The sequence below is a fragment of the Mobula birostris genome, chromosome 2, assembly GCF_030028105.1.
Source record: "Mobula birostris isolate sMobBir1 chromosome 2, sMobBir1.hap1, whole genome shotgun sequence".
NCBI lineage: Eukaryota > Metazoa > Chordata > Chondrichthyes > Myliobatiformes > Myliobatidae > Mobula > Mobula birostris.
In genome coordinates, this window is record NC_092371.1 from 177,666,453 (window position 1) to 177,684,890 (window position 18,438).

The 18,438-nt window shown below is 43.3% G+C and overlaps 1 protein-coding gene across 4 annotated transcripts in view; it reads right to left on the reverse strand.

Annotated features, from left to right (window-relative positions):
- Positions 1–18,438, reverse strand: part of myom2b (myomesin 2b) — a 147,300-nt gene that overhangs the window by 34,854 nt on the left and 94,008 nt on the right. For all 4 annotated transcript variants that reach the window (XM_072251126.1, XM_072251129.1, XM_072251128.1 and 1 more), the window contains 8 exons: positions 17,234–17,390; positions 14,150–14,256; positions 12,922–12,966; positions 9,096–9,232; positions 7,573–7,717; positions 7,425–7,484; positions 6,256–6,323; positions 4,671–4,784 (listed from right to left, as the gene is read on the reverse strand). In XM_072251126.1, the coding sequence (XP_072107227.1) occupies positions 4,671–4,784; positions 6,256–6,323; positions 7,425–7,484; positions 7,573–7,717; positions 9,096–9,232; positions 12,922–12,966; positions 14,150–14,256; positions 17,234–17,390 (833 nt within the window). The remainder of the gene's footprint in view (positions 1–4,670; positions 4,785–6,255; positions 6,324–7,424; positions 7,485–7,572; positions 7,718–9,095; positions 9,233–12,921; positions 12,967–14,149; positions 14,257–17,233; positions 17,391–18,438) is intronic.

Sequence of the window (18,438 nt, forward strand, 5' to 3'; positions counted from 1 at the left end):
AAATTAAGGAGGGTACCAGAGGAGGGCACAGCAGTGTTCAAGGATGGCATTGCAAACTCAAACATATCAAGGGTAAACTAGTGTTAAATTAAAATGCCACACCCAAGTTTTACAAAACTCATCTGATTCCTTATAACATCTGTGAGAAAGTAGTCAGTGAGTAGATCGCATGGAGCCTGAAGGAGCCCATGGGGAATGGCAGTGGTTCCAGTGGCCACAGGATGAGTCAGCCATGATCTGTCATGATTTTAAGGTCACTATCGGCCCAGTTCTGAAAATAGATCAATATCCTCTGCCCAGGATAGAGGATATATTTACAAACCTTTCTGGAGTGAAACACTTCAGCAAAGTAGATGTAGCTGAGGTTTACCTCCTTAAGATTGTTATAGCCAGGAGTAATGGGGACAAGGTCTTCTACCTATTAAATGCTTCCAATGGCGTGTGCCTCAAATAGCCCTTGACAACCAAGTCCAGCTCCTGGCCTTCACATGTGGCTTAGCTACTAAGCCCAGAGGAACTGTTTCGTCTGACTGGAGAAGGGGCAAAGGCAGGTACTGGCAGCTTAAAACCAGTCACTTCGGGTCGATGCGGTTCGTCAGCCATGGTTGGCAGTTCATCTAGAAGGAGGAAAACTCTGATCTAAAACTTCTGCTGCTTTGTGGCTATACCCCTCATGAGGAAGGCATCAGGAGAAAACGCCAAGGGAAAAATCCAGAACTGGCATCCCTAAAGTAGCCCTATGTTGAGTTCAGTGCTGACTGGCAGCTCTTGCAACACTGCTGGGACCAAACTGTATTGGCCTCTGTTGTTCCTTTAGGTTCATCAGATGCATGGAGAGGGGGAGCTTGCTGCATGGGCAACAGCTTGCGTATCTAGACAGCTAGGGTGCAACATCCTTGGTCGACCCTGACTGAAAGAGGCCTCATTTACTCAACTATAGTTGGAGATTGGAGCAGAGTCCAAAGTGTTTTTCACCATAAATACTCATAAGGGACTTCATTGCTACAATAGGCTTACTTTTGGAGTGGCATCTGCAGCTGCACTCTGGCAGAAAGCTATGGACCAGGTGCTATAAGGTTGCCCAGGCACTCAGTGTTACTTCGATGATATCATTGTTACCGCTGAGGATGACACAGAATATTTCCAAAATCTCAAGACAGTGCTGCAGAGAAAAATTACATACAGATTGCCAGAGAGGCCTTAAGTCTGGTTTGGGCTGTGGAACATTTCAACCTGTACCTGTATGGGAGAGCGTTTACCCTCATTACTCATCATCAGCTATTATTGACCGAGATGGTCAAGATGGCACTTGGGTGTAACATTTCTTCAGTCCACATCTTCTGGGTAGATCATGAAACCAGATATTTCACTTCTTTTATGTCTCTTATGTTTATTTTTCATCTTAAATGTGATTCTGGAGTTGTTGGAGCCTGTGATTTGTAGCTTGGAGATCATTTGGGTATTTCAGTGCTCTGCAGTCTCCGAGAGGATTTTAGGAGCCAGAGGTGGTGTGAGCAAACCTCACAGCAGGAAGGCTGCTGGATAGGATGCAAGCTAATGTTCAACTCAAATTCACTGGTTATAGCTTCCATTGTTTGCCGATTAAAACAATGAAGAAGATTGAAACATCAAGTCAAATGTGGAAGGTGCACACTGGTTGCCTGCCTTTTGATTGCTGGTGGGATCGCTCTGCTACAGAGAAGGAAAGGCCTGCCGCTGAGTCCAGAGGATGTTGCCCAGTGTTTCTGCATTTTGGACATGGACTTGGACGTGATTTTTTTTTCCCAAACTTTTTTATATTGTGTTTCTCACTTGATTTTTTGTGTGCCAGGGAGGAGGATTTGTGGGTTGATGTGCCTGTTCCATTTTAGTTTGTTTTTTTTTTGTGTGGGGAGGAGGGTTTTGGGGGTTGATCATGCTACCATTCTTGTCATTGCGTGGCTACCTGAAGAAGAAGAATTTCTGAGTTGTATACTTTGATGATAAATGAACCTTTTTAAACCATTTTCAATCCAAGGAAGTGTGTTCCACTAAGAGCAGCAGCACGAATGCAGAGATGAGCTCTGTTTCTTGGAGGATACAATTACAAGATCGAATTCAAGAGGAGAAATAACCATGGAAGTGTTGATGGATTGTCCTATTTACCCTTGGAAAAGGAAATACCTGTAAAACTTACAAAAGAGGACACTCCTCTTGACATATTCTCCCTAATACAAATGAAAGTCTCCATATTATGGCAGAGATAATCCAAAGGGAAACTAGAAAAGACCCCACACTGCCTTAGGTTTACACGGCAACCTAAAATGGCTGACGTGTGCAGCAGAAGCCCCAATTTTTACCAGCGCTGGAATGAACTTGCCCTTGATGGAGTTGTCTTATGTGGGGATTGTAAGTTGTTGTACCATCCAGGCTGAGAGCTGAAGTGTTGAAGGAGCTACACATACAGGTCATCCAGCCATAGTCAAAATGTAAGTGTTGGCTTGAAACTTTGGTGACCTGGGATAGTTTAGCAAATCGAGCAGCTTGCCATGCACTCTTCGGGATGCCAACACATCCAAAATTTATTACGAGCAGCACCTCTCCATCCTGGAGAATGGCTTGCACTCACAGGCAGAGGATTCATGTGGATTTTGCCAGACCATTCATGGGCACAAATTTCTTGGTCATAGCAGATGCAGCTACAAAGTGGACAGAAGTGTTTCCAATAATCTCCATTACAGCCTTGTACATCACTGATGTTTTGAGAGGTTGCAGGTGTTCAAGAACACTTGGTCAGTGACAATGGACCACAGTTTGTTGTGGAACAGTTTAAGTCATTTCTGAAAATGAATGGAATAAGTCAAATTACATCTACACTGTACCAGCCAGCTACAAACGTCTTGGTGGAAAGGTTTGTCCAGAGTCTAAAGAATACACTGCGAGCAACGTCAGCAGAACATTCTACACTGAATCAGAAGCTTGCCAATTTCCTCCTTGTATATCGCAGTGCAGCACATTTCACAACCAACAGCCCACCAGCTATGCTGTTCCTGGGTCGTCCTTTGTGTTGATGCTTGGATCTCCTCAAACCCAGTCTCAGAAGGAGTTGGCAGGACAAACTGTTGAGACAAATTGAGGGCTTCTCAAACAAAGAGGTTCAATGCAGTCCTGGTGAGGGACTAGAAAGATTATCAAAAGTTGGCTACTTGAAAAGATTAATGACAGAACTGAAACACTCTCCTACATAGTGGAGATTGCATCTGATGTCATTTGGAGATGACACATCAGTCAATTGAGGAGAGTAGAGTACATTGTTAAAGAAGAAAGGTGTCCAGAGCTGTCAGAACCACTTCCTATAGTCTCAGAGTCAATTCCTGCAATCACCACGGAGGAGGTCTCAGAACATGAGATTGCTTCATAGCCATAAGTCGCACCTGCCAAGCTGAGTGACCGCCCCTTGCCCTGCCCCCTCTTAGAAAAGATGTTATCCTGCAACAGTAAGAAATCCTCCACAGTGATTAACTCTTTAGGCCTGAATGGGACAATATGAAATTTACTATGCTGTGGATGTCTATGGAGTAGTTGTATTACATAGTATACAGTGTGTGTGTGTGTGTGTATATACATACACACAGACAATGACTAGAGAGCAATACGTTACATATTTGAGTGCTAGTGTAAATGTATTGTTTGGTGAAGCATTCTTTGTTTACATAATTCATTCTGGATTGTATGCAAGAAATACATGATTAGCACATATCTTTACTCCACCAAATCATATGTGTGCACCTCACAGAAAACAATGAAAGAGGCCTACAGGCATCGATGGGAAAATTAAGAAATATTGTACAATAGTTATGAACATTATACATGAAGAAAGACTGACTATAAACCAATGTGCAAAAGAAGAAAATTATGTAAATAAAAGAATATATAATACTGAGATCATCAGTTGTAGAGTCCTTGAAAGTGAGTCTGTAGATTGTGAAATCTGTTCAGATTTGAGGTGAGTGAAGTTATCCGGAGCAGTTCAGGAACCCGATGGTTGTAAGATAAATTGTTCCTGAACCTAGTGGTATAGGATCTAAGGCTTCTGTACCTCCAGCCAATTGGCAGTAGTGAGAAGAAGGCACAGCCTAGATGGTGGGGATCCTTGATGATGGATGTCACTTCAACGTGGCAGCGCTCCTTGTAAATGTGCTCAGTTGTGGGAGGGCTTTACTGTAATGGACTGGGCCATATCTATCACTTTCTAGGAACCTTTTCAATTCCTGGCCGGTGGTGTTTCTACACCATTCCATGAAGCAACCCGTCAGTATACTGTCCACTGTTCATCTATAGAAGATGAGATGCTGGATCTGCACAAACTTCTAAGTAGAGGTGCTGTTGTGCCTTCTTTCAGATGGCATCTACGTGATGGTCCCAGGGCAGATTAGAGAGACAACTTGAATGTTAGAGGAATAAAGCTTTCCCATATCACAGTGTTATGATCAATTGTTCTGTCCACTCGGATTTGTGAATGTTCATGTTATAGTTCTATGCATTCAGAAAGTTTTGGACCAAACAAGGCAAAGTTTGAAAAGATTTGATTTCACCATTCATTTTCACATTTGATTTTGGTCAATTATCACAAAACATTTGCCCTCTTGGTGATCAAGATCTAACAGACATCACCTACAATCACTGTTTACCTCTGGAATGGGCATCTTGCACATTCCCGTCTCGAAATTAGGCGGCTCTTCAACAGTAACGGGCACAGAATCCTTGTACCAAACAAACACCGTCTCTTTCTTCGTGTTTGCCACCTAAAACACATTAGTGAAGTTAAAGCACATCTAGGAACAGAAAGAATGCGGTCAACAGAATTGCAGGTAACATCAAAATTATTTTTCCTTTATGGTCATCCAAACAGCCAGGAGACAACCACCAACATTCTTTACTACTATGGACTTAGTATTCCTTCTGATATAGTTGTGTATAAATGACATTCCCTTTTTTGTGAATGCTGCATACCTGCTCCTGTGTCTAATAGTCCATATGTGATACTATGTGCCTGTGATGTTGCTGCAGGTAAGTTTTTCATTGCACCTGTGCACACCTGTATTTGTACAAATGGCAATAAACTCAACTTCTACTCCTTTCCACTTTTGAGCTACCTTGGATGACTGACTGTTTCCCCATTAGAATAACAGAGCATTACGACACAGAAGCAGACCCTTCAGCCCATCTGGATCATGCTAGCCTGGTTTTCTGCCTAGTCCCATCAACCTGCAACTGGACCTTAGCCCTCCATACCTCTCCCATGTAACTTCTCTTAAATATTACCACTGAACCCACATCTAACACTTCCACTGGCAGCTCATTCAACAGCCCCTCAGTGAAGAAGTTCCCCCTCAGATTCCCCTTAAAACCTACTTGCATTTATCCTAACATCCTCAGTTACCTAGGATTGCAGGGCTGCTGACATTGGCATGGACTGGATTCCAGAACATGACTGATATTAACCCATTAACTGGGCAACCCAGGCAACCTTTGTTCACACCATGATTACCACCTTGCTGAGTCACATTTCAGACAAGTGTGTACAGGTTGGAGCTGTGGAGTGATGCCAGCTCAAGTGCAAGCAGAACCTTGCATGCTTCCATCACCAATGCTGTGCATTTTCACCACACTCTATCTTGGTTGGTTTATTTCATCCCTTGTCCAACAATCAACGACATCTTTTACTTTGTGTAATAACACACAAAGCACTGGAGGAACTCAGCAGGTTAGGCAGCATCTCTGGAGGGGAATAAACAGTTGGTGTTTCCAGCCTAGAACATTCATCAGGACTGGAAAGGAAAGGGGAAAACGAGAGAATAGGAAGGTGTGGGGAGAGAAATGTGTGACAGTGACTGATGAGACCTGGTGAGGAGGAAGGTGAGTGGGCAGGTAGGAGGATGAAGAAGCTGAGAGGTGATAGTTAAAGGGCTGAAGAAGAAACCTGATGAGAGCATAGTAGACCATGGGAGGAAGGGAAAGAGGAGAGGTACTAGAGGGAAGTAAGAGGCATGTAAAGAGAAAAGGTCAGAGGGGAGCCAGAATGTGGGATAGGAAAAGAGGGAAGGGGAGGGGTAGAAATTACCAGAAGTTTGGGAAATTGATGTCCATGTCATCAGGATGGAGGGTACCTAGGTAGAATATGAGGTGCTGCTCCTCCATCCTGAGTGTGGCTTCTTCATGACACTTGAGGAGGACACAGACCAACATATAAGAATAAGAATGGGAATTTTTTACCTTGCACATCAACTCAACTTGACACTCCTCTGTCACATGCCAGTGCATATACTCTGCAAAATGGGGACCTGGGCGACAGACAGAAACAGTTTAGAGTAGCAACCTGCAAAATCCACACCTATAACTCCTCCACCCCAGTGATGCGATACCAGTTGAAGCTAGTAAAGATGAGCAAGGATGGAGATGTTGATTCTAAAAAGAGGTAAGAAAATTAGCCAATTTAAAATCAACAACCTGGAGCTGCGTAGAGTGACATTAGTTACCCTGGACACCAAGTTTATGGAACTTTGCTTCCCAGTACATAGAACACAGATCATTACAGTGTTTTGTTTGATATTGAGGGGTAGTGCAGAGCACACCAAGATGCCAGCCTTGCAGGATATTCAACAGAACTTTATTGATAGTGCTGCTTGTACGGTATGTGAACTTCTCCCATGTAACAACTGTGTGGCATAAGAAAAACACTATTAACTACCACTACATACAGCACAGTACAGGCCTGATGTCCTACGATTATTTGTACTGACATTTAACTTAGTCTAAGGTAAATCTAATCCTTCCCTCCTTCATACAGTTGCTCTCCATTTTTCTGTCATCCATGTGCCTATCTGAGAGTTTCTTTAACATCTTCCCCCAACTAATGAAGGCCAATACCTCATACTCCTTAACAACCCTATTGACTTGCATGGCAACTTTGAGGGATCCATCGACATGGACCCTGTGATTCCTATGATCTTCCACACTGATAAGAAACATTCCATTAACCCTGTAGTCTGCCTTCATATTGGATGTACCGAAGTGAATCACTTCATACTTTCCTGGATTGAACTTCATCTGTTACTATTCTGCAAAGTGGGGGCCTGGGGCAACAAGCAAACAGTTTAAACAGCAGTAACCCACAAAGCCTACCCCCATAATTTGTACATTCGGTTAATATTCTGTTGTAACCAACGATAATCTTCATGATCCACAACTCCATGAACCTTCGAGTCATCTGCAAACCTACAGTTATAAGAGATTAACCTGTGCTGTCCTTGAAATGATAGAAGATCTCCTCAATAAAGCCCAGGTTATACAGTGCAAGATATTCTAGAAAATGTTAAGATTGCAACAGGGACAACCTTGTAGACACATTGTCTGGACAAGCAGCATATTTTAAAAAATCTTACCTTGTTTTCTCAGGAATTCTTTCCTTTGGAATTCTGCTTCTGCCAGAGCAGCCTTAAATGCTATGAAGAAAAACAATTCCTATTAAAGCAGGTCATCAAACTTGCCGGCACGAGGTGGGAAAGAAGTGAAGTCCATTGCTCAACTTACCATCTCCAATTAGAACCAGTGAGGACTGGTTTTTGGCCTTCCCATCCTCAATTTGAATGGTATAAGTCCCTTCATTCTTACTTGTGAACTGTTCCATGACCATCTCAATTATACCAGTAGATTTATCAAATGTTATCTTGTGTTCCTTGAAGGAAATAAAGTGTAATTTCTTAATATGATGAACATTTGGGTTAACAAGTCTTTATAGGCCATGAATCTACTTGCTCATTTGCTCAAACTGGATGAGACAAGGAAAGGGATCCTTTCCATGACAAGAATTCAACGAACTCTGTCTCAGTTTGTTTGAAGGAGACATTGGCAATTGGACCCTTTCTCCATGATGTTGTGAACTAATCTGGGGAATGGTGCCTAATTGACTAATCCATTCTGCCTGCACATGGTCCATATCCCTCCATTCCCTACATATTCAAGTGCCTATGAAAGAACATCTTAAATGCCTTTATCATATTTGCCTCTTCCACCTACCCCAAGCAACACATTCCACACATCTACCATTGTCTGTGTACAAAAAGAAAATTTGCCCCACACGTCTCCTTTGAAGTTTCCTCCCTCACCTTAGATGGATGGGATACTCTCTAGTATTCAATATTTAAACCCTGTGGTAAAGAATACCTGCCATCTGTTGTCTGTGCTTCTCATAATTTTTGAACTTTTATCAGATCTTCTCTCAGCATCCAATGTTCCAGTGAAAATCACCCAAGTTTGTCCAGCATCTCCTTGTACATCATAGTCTAATCCAGGCAGCATCCTGGTGAACCTGTTCTAATCGAGCTTTGAAAGCCAGGCAACTGAATCTTCCTTCAGTGAAGACATCAAGTAAATTGGGAAGCTGAAGCGGAGGTACCAGTCATACCTGTTCTAACAGGCTCAGCCGGTTGAATAGTCAGGTCCTGGTACTAGTGACAGAAAATGCAGGGATGGGAAATAGTGAATAAAGACCCAGCCTAGCCAACCGCTCCATCATTAATCTTCTCTGCACTCTTTCCAGCTTAGTGATGTCTTTTCTATAACAAGGCAACAAAATCTGTGCACAATCCTCCAGATCAACCTGCACAAAATGCTGGAATAACTCAGCAGGACAGGCAGCATCTATGAAAATGAATAAACATTCAAGATTTCAGGCCAAGACCCTTCATCAGAACTGAAAAGGAAGGGGGAAGTTGGCAAAATAAGAAGGTGGGGTGAGGATAAGGTGTACAAGATAGAAGGTAATAAATAAAGTCATGTGAGTGGGGGAGGAAGGATGAAGAAAGAAACTGGGGGAGGATGGATGGAAATGGTAAAGGGCTGGAGAAGAAGGAATCGGATCAGAGAGAAGAGTGGACAATTGTAACAAGGGAAGGAGCAGAGGTACCGTGGGAGGAGATAGGCAGGTGCTGAGAAGAGGTAAGGGGCCAGACTAGAGATCAGATTGGAGGTTATCTATACAGAATGTAGGAACCTAGACAATCCTATAGCTGCGGTCTCTCCTAAATATTGTACAAATGCAATGTAACTGTTACCTTGCTGTCTTTCAGTTCCAGATCATTGACAATGAACTTGCACTGAGCATCAGCTGATACATGCTCAGCTTGAAGCCAAAAGCGGACTTGCCCTTTTTCAAAGACTTCATAGGATAATTCATGTTTCAATGGGATCGCTGAAGGAAAGCAGAAAACCATAAGCCACATAGGATGATCAATCCAAATATTCAAAGACATTAACACTGAAGAATTAAAATTGTTCCAAAATCCCAGACTAACTGGACTGTACAATTCTACATTGTTTTTTGTTTTACTAGAGGACATTGCTGTAGCATAATGATTAGTGTGACATTATTACAGCACAAGCCATCAGAGTTCAGTTCTGACACCAGTGGTCTTCAAGAAGTTTGTACGCTCTCCCACGAACACATGGATTTCTTCCAGGTATTCTGGTTTCCTCTCACATTCCAAAGACAATAGTCCGTAGGTTAACTGGTCATTGTAAATTTTGTGATTAAGTAGGGTTAAATAGATGGGTTGCTGGGTGGTGTAGCTTGTTGGGCCAGGCAGGGCTGTTCTGTATCGTAACTCTAAATAAAATAAATAAAAAATACCTTGGTGTGCTGGATGATCTTCTTGGGTGGCAAACTTGAGTTTTTCTACTGTATCTTGTTACACATAACAACAATAAACCAATACCAACTGCGTTTTTAAAGACAAAATCTATGCAAAGTTGAGAGAACTGACAGACATAATATAGGATTTCTTCGACAAATATAAAACTGCATATTTTCCACGCAGTTGTTCCTGGTAAGAGTGGTTAAGAAAGCATACGGTGCCTTGGTCTTTATTAGTTAGGGGATTGAGGTTAAGAGCTGCAAGGTAATTTTGCTGTTGTATAACACCCTGGTTAGTCCACATTTGGAATATTGTGTTCAGTTCTGGTTGCCTCATTATAGGAAGGATATGGAAGTGTTAGAGAGGTTGCAGGGGAGTTTTACCAGGATGCTGCCTGGATTAGAGCTTGTCTTATGTGGAAAGGTTGAGCATGCTGGGTTTCTCTTTGAAGTGAAGGAGGATGATAAATATCTTGATAGAGATGTATTAGATGATAGAAGGTATAGATTAAGTGGACAGAGAGACTTTCCTATGGGAGAAATGGTTAATAATGTTAGAAAAACAGGAGATAAAATGTTAGAAAAATGGGAGATACAATGTTAGAAAAATAGAAGGCACTGTAGGAGATGTCGGATCCAACCATTTGTTATTTTCTTTGTGGTTTAACAATTAATTGTCTGCTTGTATTTATAAAATTTCTTATCTACTAGTATACTCAGAATGCTTCCTAGTGGCTAGAGTGTGTATACACAGTAGTTCAGTGCATCCCTGGTGGTTACGTTTGTATGATTCTGGAAAGCCCGAGAAGCTTCTCTGGTGCTGTATTTAAATAGGGGCTTTTTGATTGGCTAACTCTATCTGCAAATTTGAATGAATTTTGTCTTATCTATGTCGTATCAAAAGAGCTGACTGTGTAGGGGCACTATGTTTTTCTCTTTTTGCTTCTATCTCCCTTCACTTAGTAGACCGGTATCACTGTTCATTTTTCAACTCTCTTTGTTCTATTAAGACTTACTAAAATGATCATGAAGCAACAGGCTTTGTGCCTCTTTCCTAACTTCTGAAAGAATCCTGGGTTAAAAATATTGGAATCCACCAGAAGGAAGGATCAGATTGATCTGAGAGTAGGTTATAAACTCGGCACGACAATGAGGGCTGAAGGGCCTGTTCTGTACTGGCCTATGTGAATCAGCAGAGTTGTGAGCAACGAAGCTGGGAAGGGTTATTGGCTGGGCAAATGGATGGACAAGTCGCACAACACACAAGCTGTGGCCAGAACTGAAGGATGTAGCTCATGGCTCCGAGCAAAAATACATAAAATGTGGGGGAAAGATTCCAAGGAAAGGATGGAGCAAACATAGAGGACCAAAGAAGCTAAAGATGTTATTATGCTGAAGGAGAAAGGATAAGAATGACGTTGTGCAAAACCTTGGTGAGGCCAAATTTGGAGTATTGTTTGTAGTTCTGGCCATGTACCCACAGGAAAGATTATCAATAAGATTGAAAGAGATAAATTTTCAATATTATTACCATCATAACAGATTTAGTATGAGCACAAAAGATTCTGCAGATGCTAGAAATCCAGAGCAACTCTCACAAAATGCTGGAGGAACTCAGCAGATCAGGCAGCATCCATGGAGGGGAATAAACAGTCAACATTTCAGGCAGAAACACTTCAGCCCTTTTAGTTTTTCATTTTAATGAAGGAAGGGGGAAGAAGACAGAATATGAAGGTGGAGGAAGGAGAGGAATACAAGATGGCAGGTAATAGGTGAGATCAGGTAAGGGTAAAGGTGGGTGGGTGGGTGGTGTAGCTGGGGGTGGGGAGATGAAGTAAGAAGCTGGTAAATGATAGATGGAAGTGGTGAAGGGCTGAAGAAAAAGGGATCTAATAGGAGAACGGGCCATGAAAGAAAGGGAATGTGGGAAACAGAGGGAGGTAATGGGCAGGTGAGAAGAGTAGGGGTAAGATTGGGAAATGGAAAAAGAGAGAAAAGGGAAGGGGAGAAACTACCAGAAATCAATGTTCATGCCTTCAGATTGGAGGCTACTTAGACAGAATATTAGGTGCTGCTCCTCCAACTTGAAAGTGGCCTCATCATGGCAATAGCTTATACTCCTTCCCCTCCTCCCAACTTCTTACTCTGGATTCTACTGCCTTTCTCAAAGTGTTGATGCAGGGTCTTGGCCCAAACTGTTGGCTGCTTATTCATTTCCATAGATACTTCCTTACCCACTGAGTTCCTCCAGCTTTGAGTGCATTGCTCCATATTTCTGGCAATTACGGAATCTCCTGGGGCAAATGTTGTTGAAAATGGGCTGAATTTCAAAACTTTGGAAGAAAGAATGATGAAGATTTTTTTTATTTAAATGAAGAGAAACCACATAAATCTGGAGGTTTGTTTAAGTTTATTGTCAAAAGCACATATACCCGGGGTATAAATACCTTAATCATAAGCTTTTAGCAACAGAAGCACAGTACATTGCAAACACATCAAACAAAGCATAACATAAAATTAAATTAACATAAATAATAAATAACTTACACAACAAAATAAACATTATGGCATTGGTGCAAGTTGTGAGACAGAAAAAAGAAAAATTGTTGGAGGTCGTGATAGAGATTTTCAGATGGGTTCAAAAACCTAATGGCAATGAAGAAGCTGTTGTTGAATCTTGAGGTGTGGTCCTCAGGATTCTGTATCTCCTGCCTGATGGTAGCATCAAGACGACGGTATGGCCCATATAGTGGCGATCTTTGATGGGTGGCATGGTAGTGTGGCAGTTGGCGTAATGTTATGACAGTGCCAGTAACCTGGGTTGAATTCTGCTTCTGCAAGGAGTTTGCATGTTTTCTCTGTGACCGTGTGAGTTTCCTCCTGGTGTTCCAATTCCCTCCAACATTTCAAAGAAGTATGGGTCAGTTGGTTAATTGCTCACATGGCTGTAATTAGGTAGCGTGGGCTTGTTGGGTCAGAAGGACATGTTACCATTGTTACTGTGCTGTATCTCTAAATAAAACCTTACTTAGACATCACCCCCTATAAATTCCTTGATGGTGCAAGAGCTTTAACCATGCTTGTCTGTGTTAATTTAAAATGTTCCAATGCAAGGCATGAAAACTTAAATCTAGAGCATCAGTAGTGTATTAATCTCACATGCTAAAGAGAACAAAGACTACCCTGAGAAAATTCGCAGATTATTGCAAGTGTGAATTATGGGAGTGACCTGGTGTACAGATACTCACTTGGATGCCTAATCTCATGACTCAATGCCAGCAAGCGTTCCATTTCTGGAAAATAGAAGACACACGGATTACATTTTACGAAGTTATTTCCTGACATTTTGCAACAAGACTCAAACTACAATTTAAATTCTTGAGCATCGATTTGCTGTTGACACATCTGCTAAGTCTACGTTGCCTGGAGAATAAGTCAAAGCTGGTGGGAAGAGTTCTTCCCACCAGCTTTTACCTTGTGAAGTCTAATGCAAAATGGATTACTGACCCAGTTACCCAGAGCACATACTGTGGAGACTACCACAGCTAGCCAGCCAGCTGTAGAAGTGTGCATGGAGAACTTAAAACCTCCCAGGTCAGGAAGCAGAGCTCTCTACCCAGATCAGGGGACCTGGTCACATAATAAGGTTAATGTTAAGTAAGACTGGAGTACAGGGGTACACTGTGGTTAGGAAACTCTTGTTAAATTTCTAGTGTTCTCTCCAAATCAACAGGCAGAGTGCAGGCTGAACATTTTTCAACTATCTAGGAAGCCTGAAGGTAAGAAGTTCACAGAAATCAAATGAGGTTTCAGGCCTTTATAGAAAGCTTGAATGGGATGTAGGCCTCCTTTCAGAAGTGATGGAAATCACTGCAGCACAGAAAAGGACTTACTGCCCATCTAGTTCATGCTGAACTATTATGCTGTCTCGCCCCATTGGCTGCATCTGGACCATAGCCCTCCATACCCTTCCTATCCACGTACCTATCCAAATTTCCCTCAAACATTGAAATTGATCCTGCATCCATCACTTCTGCTAGCAGCTTATTCCACACTCACACCACCCTCTGAGTGAAGTTGTTTCCCCTCTTGTTCCCCTTAAACATTTCACCTTTCATCCTGACCCATGAACTTTATTTCTAGTCTCATCAATCTCCGTGGAAAAAGCCAGCTTGTATTTACCCTATCTATTACACTTGTCATTTTGTATATCTCTATCAAATCTCCCCTCGTTCTCCTACGCTCCAGGTAATAAAGTCCTAGCCTATTTTACTTTTCCCTAGAAGTTATGTCTTCAAGTGCCAGCAACATCAGAAATATTTCTCACTCCGTCACTCAAAATTATTTCTCGGACTGCCATCATGGAGTAAATGTGGCCCTAGTCAGGGAACTAGAGAGAACGCTGACTGAGCTGTCAATCTGGTGATAGACTAGGACACAGCCAGAACCCACTCATGTAGGCAGAGGATCCCATACCTTCCTTCTCCAAGACAAAGCTGGAGGAGACACCATCCGTGTCTGAGACAGCAACAGAGTATGTTCCCAAGTCTGATATGTCCGGGCGTTTAAAGATCAACTTGGATCTGAAAATAAAAGAATTTGGGAATGTTTCTGAAGGAGCACTTAAAATTCCAGTCTTTCCCACCCACCCTGATGACAGTTGTTGTAAGCTGACTGTTTCCCCAACACTCTGTCCCTTCTGAGATAGTAATGACCAGTGCTAATCATTGATTGACTGTGCAACTCAATCACCAATTAACCAACTGCCTCAACAATAAAACACAAACTGCTGGAGGAACACATCCAGTCAGGCAGCATCTGTGGGTGAAATAGACTGACGACAATTTGGGTTGAGACCCTTCAGGTAGACTGAAAGGTAAAGGGGAGTTAGTGAGTGTAAAGAGCTGAGGGGAAGGGATGGATCAAGAATTAGCAGGTGATAGGTGCAGGCAAGGGGGTGATAGGCAAATGGAGAAGGCAGGGGACAGTAATAGTAACAGAGGTTGCGAGGTGATGGAGTGATAGGCAGATGGAGGAAGAGGGTGAGAATAGTGACAGAGGCTGGGAGGTGATGGGGTGATAGACAGATGAAGGAGGGGACCATTGGAATAGTGACAGAGGCTGGGAGGTGATGGGGGTGATAGACAGATGGAGGAAGAGAGGGTGAGAATAGTGATAGAGGCTGGGAGGTGATGGGGTGATAGATGGAGGAGGGGACCATTGGAATAGTGACAGAGGCTGGGAGGTGATGGGGTGATAGACAGATGGAGGAGGGGACCATTGGAATAGTGACAGAGGCTGGGAGGTGATGGGGGTGATAGGCAGATGGAGGAAGAGAGGGTGAGAATAGAGACAGAGGCTTGGAGGTGATGGGGTGATAGACAGATGGAAGAGAGGGTGAGAATAGTGACAGAGGCTGGGAGATGATGGGGTGATAGGCAGACAGAGGAGGGGACCATTGGAATAGTGACAGAGGCTGGGAGGTGATGGGGTGATAGACAGATGGAGGAAGAGAGGTTGAGAATAGTGACAGAGGCTGGGAGCTGATGGGGTGATAGGCAGACGGAGGAGGGGACCATTGGAATAGTGACAGAGGCTGGGAGGTGATTGGGTGATAGGCAGACGGATAAAGGAAGGGTGGAAATAGTGTCAGACACTGGAAGGTGATGGTTGGATCCAGGTGAGGAGGTGATAGACAGATGGAGGAGGGGAACATTGGAGTAGTGACAGAGGCTGGGAGGTGATGGGTGCAGATGGTGGAATGAAATAAGGGAGGAGGGGAGGGCAGCGGACCCAGTGGGAGGGGTGTGTGGGTGAGGGGCAGATGGAGTGGGTGGGTGGAGGAGGGATAAGAAACAGGTGGTGGGAGAAAGAACTGGGTAGGTCAGAGGGATAGAGAAGAAATGCACTTGAGATCTTCCAGGAATGATTCCAGGAATGAAAAGGTTAATGTATGAGGAGTGTTTGAATGCTCTGAGCTTGTACCCACTGCAGTTTAGAGAAGTGAAGAGGGGTCTCATTAAAACCTATCGAATATTGAAAGGCCTAGATAGAGTGGACTTGGAGGTTCAGCCTCAGAATAGAAGGTCTCCCTTTTGAACAGAGGTGAGAGGAACTTCTTTAGCGAGGGTGGTGAATCTGTAGACATTTCTGTAGAATCACAGACATTTGTGCAACAGAGTCCAAATCATTGGATATATTTAAAGCAGACGTTGATAGGTTCTTGATTAGTTAGGATGTCAAAGGTTACAGGGAGAAGGCAAGGAGAATGGAGTTGAGAGTGATAATAAATCTGCCATGATGAAATGTCAGAGTAGAGCTGATGGGCCAAATGCTCCTTTGTCTTATAGTCTATTGGATGCTGGTGAGTAGAAGCGATAGGCAGATGGAAGAGGGGAGATTAGGAATAGTGACAGAGGCCGGAAGGTGATAGGTGGATCCAGGTGAGGAGGGTGACTGGCAGATGGAAAAGGGAAGCGAGGGAAGGTGATGGGTAGATCCATTTAGCAGGTAGGATCGAGGGTTCAGGGTGTTGAGACAGATCACACCAGATCTCCATCTACCAGGACTGGTAATGGCATGGATCTAACGTGCTGCTAATGATGTCAGAGCAAGTACTCTGACCACAAGGCTCTTCGGTAAACACAGGAGATTCTACAGATGCTAAACATCCAGAGGAACACACACAAACTGCCAAAGGAGGGGGATGAGCAGTCAACAGTTCAGGCTGAGACCCTTCATCAGGACTGGAAAGGAAGGGTGCAAAAGTTGGGGTGAGGGGAGGGAGTACATGCTGGTAGGTGATCAGTGAGAACAGGTGAAGGGGAAGGTGAATGGGTGGGGGAATGAAGTGAGAATAGTTGGAAGAGGTAAAGGACTGAAGAAAAAGAAACCTGTTAAGAGTGGAGCATAGGGAAAAGGAAAAGAGGAGGGGAACCAGTGGGAAACAATAGGCAGGTAATGAGAAGAGAAGAGATGAGATGGGAGCCAGAACAGTGAACGGAAACAGAGAGAAGGGGGAAGGGTTGAAATTACCAGTAGGGAAATCGAGGTTCATGCCATCAGGTTGGAGGCTACCCAGACTTAATATGAGGTGTTGCTCCCGCAACCTGATTGTGGCAGTAGAGGAGGTCATGGACCGACATGTCAGAATGGGAATGACATGTCGAATTGAAATGGATAGCTACCAGGTGATCTCGAGTTTTGCGGCAGACGGAGCAGAGGTGCTCAAAGAAGTGATCCCAGTCTATGTCAGATCTCACTGATGTAGTGGAGGCTGCATCAGGTGCACCGGGTGCAGTAACATCAATGTAGCACCTTTCCATAGATGCTGGAGGAAATGCGAGTTCCTCCAGCATTTTGTGTGTGTTGTTAAAGGCACCACGGGATGCCTTGAAAGGTGCTTTACAAATGAAAGTCATTGTTTATTGATAACCCACTGTGCTTGCTAGTGAGATGTTGGGAAAAATCCAGGCCTAATCAAAGTGGATCCTCAATCAGCATCAGATTGAGATTGCTCAACCTAACCTAGCCCGGACAGCAGAAAATGAATTGACTTACATGTCACCCTCTGTTTCAACGTGAGCCCGGGAGAAGTCAGTGATGTCCTCATAGCCCCGGCCCCAGGTAAACTGGGACGCATCGGTCATGTCAGAGCATTGGAAGCTCAGATAGATGTTGCCATTGGCATCCACACCTGCCGAAATCTCTTTGGTTCCTTGTGGACAAGTTAACAGAAAGGTTTGAGAGTACAGGTGTTCCCAACGTCATTCAGTTACTTAATATAACTAATGTTTAACACTTAACCAGCGATTCTCCACTGCTGGGACATTTCAGATATATGAACGTAGGCAGACTCCCATAATCTCCCATAACGGTGTATAAAGGGAGGACGTGAGGATGAATACAGGGCCCTGATGGAGGACTTTGTCAAATGGTGCAAGCAGAATCATCTGCAGCTCAACATCAGCAAGACAAAGGAGAAGGTGATGGGCTTTAGGAAGACTAAGCCTGTATTGCTCCCTGTTACTATTGATGGTGAGGACATGCACATGGTGAGGATCTACAAGTACCTGGGGGTGTACCTGGATGACAGACTTGAGTGGAGCACCAACACAGAGGCTGTGTACAAAAGAGGGTCAAAGTTGCGTCTACTTCCTGAGGAGACTGAGATCCTTTGGAGTATGTAGGCCTCTCCTTCACATGTTCTACCAGTCTGTGGTTGCTAGTACAATCTTCTATGTGGTGGTGTGGTGGGGTAATGGCTTCAACGTAGGTGTTGCCAACAGGCTCAATAAACTGATTAGAAAAGCTGGCTCTGTTATAGGAGATACACTGGAGCCTGTGGTAGAACAAAGGAACCCACGGAAAATCCTGGCAATTCTGGAAAATGTTTCTCTTACTCTGGATACACCTTGGCTGAATAGAGGAGCACCTTTAGTGATTGACTAAGATAACTGCTGCTCCAAAGAGCGCTAAATGAGATCATTCTTACCCTCGGCCATTAGGCTCTATAATGAGTCAAACTATAGCCAGGGAAGTGATGACCCTCTCCTAGTTATGTTAACTTATTTTTTATTCTTTCTACTCTTTTAATATTTATATTTGTGCACCCATAGTGCTACTGTTACACAGTAATTTCCTTTGGGATCAATAAAATATCTGTCTATGTAATCTGGACTCTAATTGTTGAGAAATCTGTAGGTTTCAACTCCTGCCTCACCAAGCACTTTTCTTGTAATCTCTTTATATACATGGGCACACTA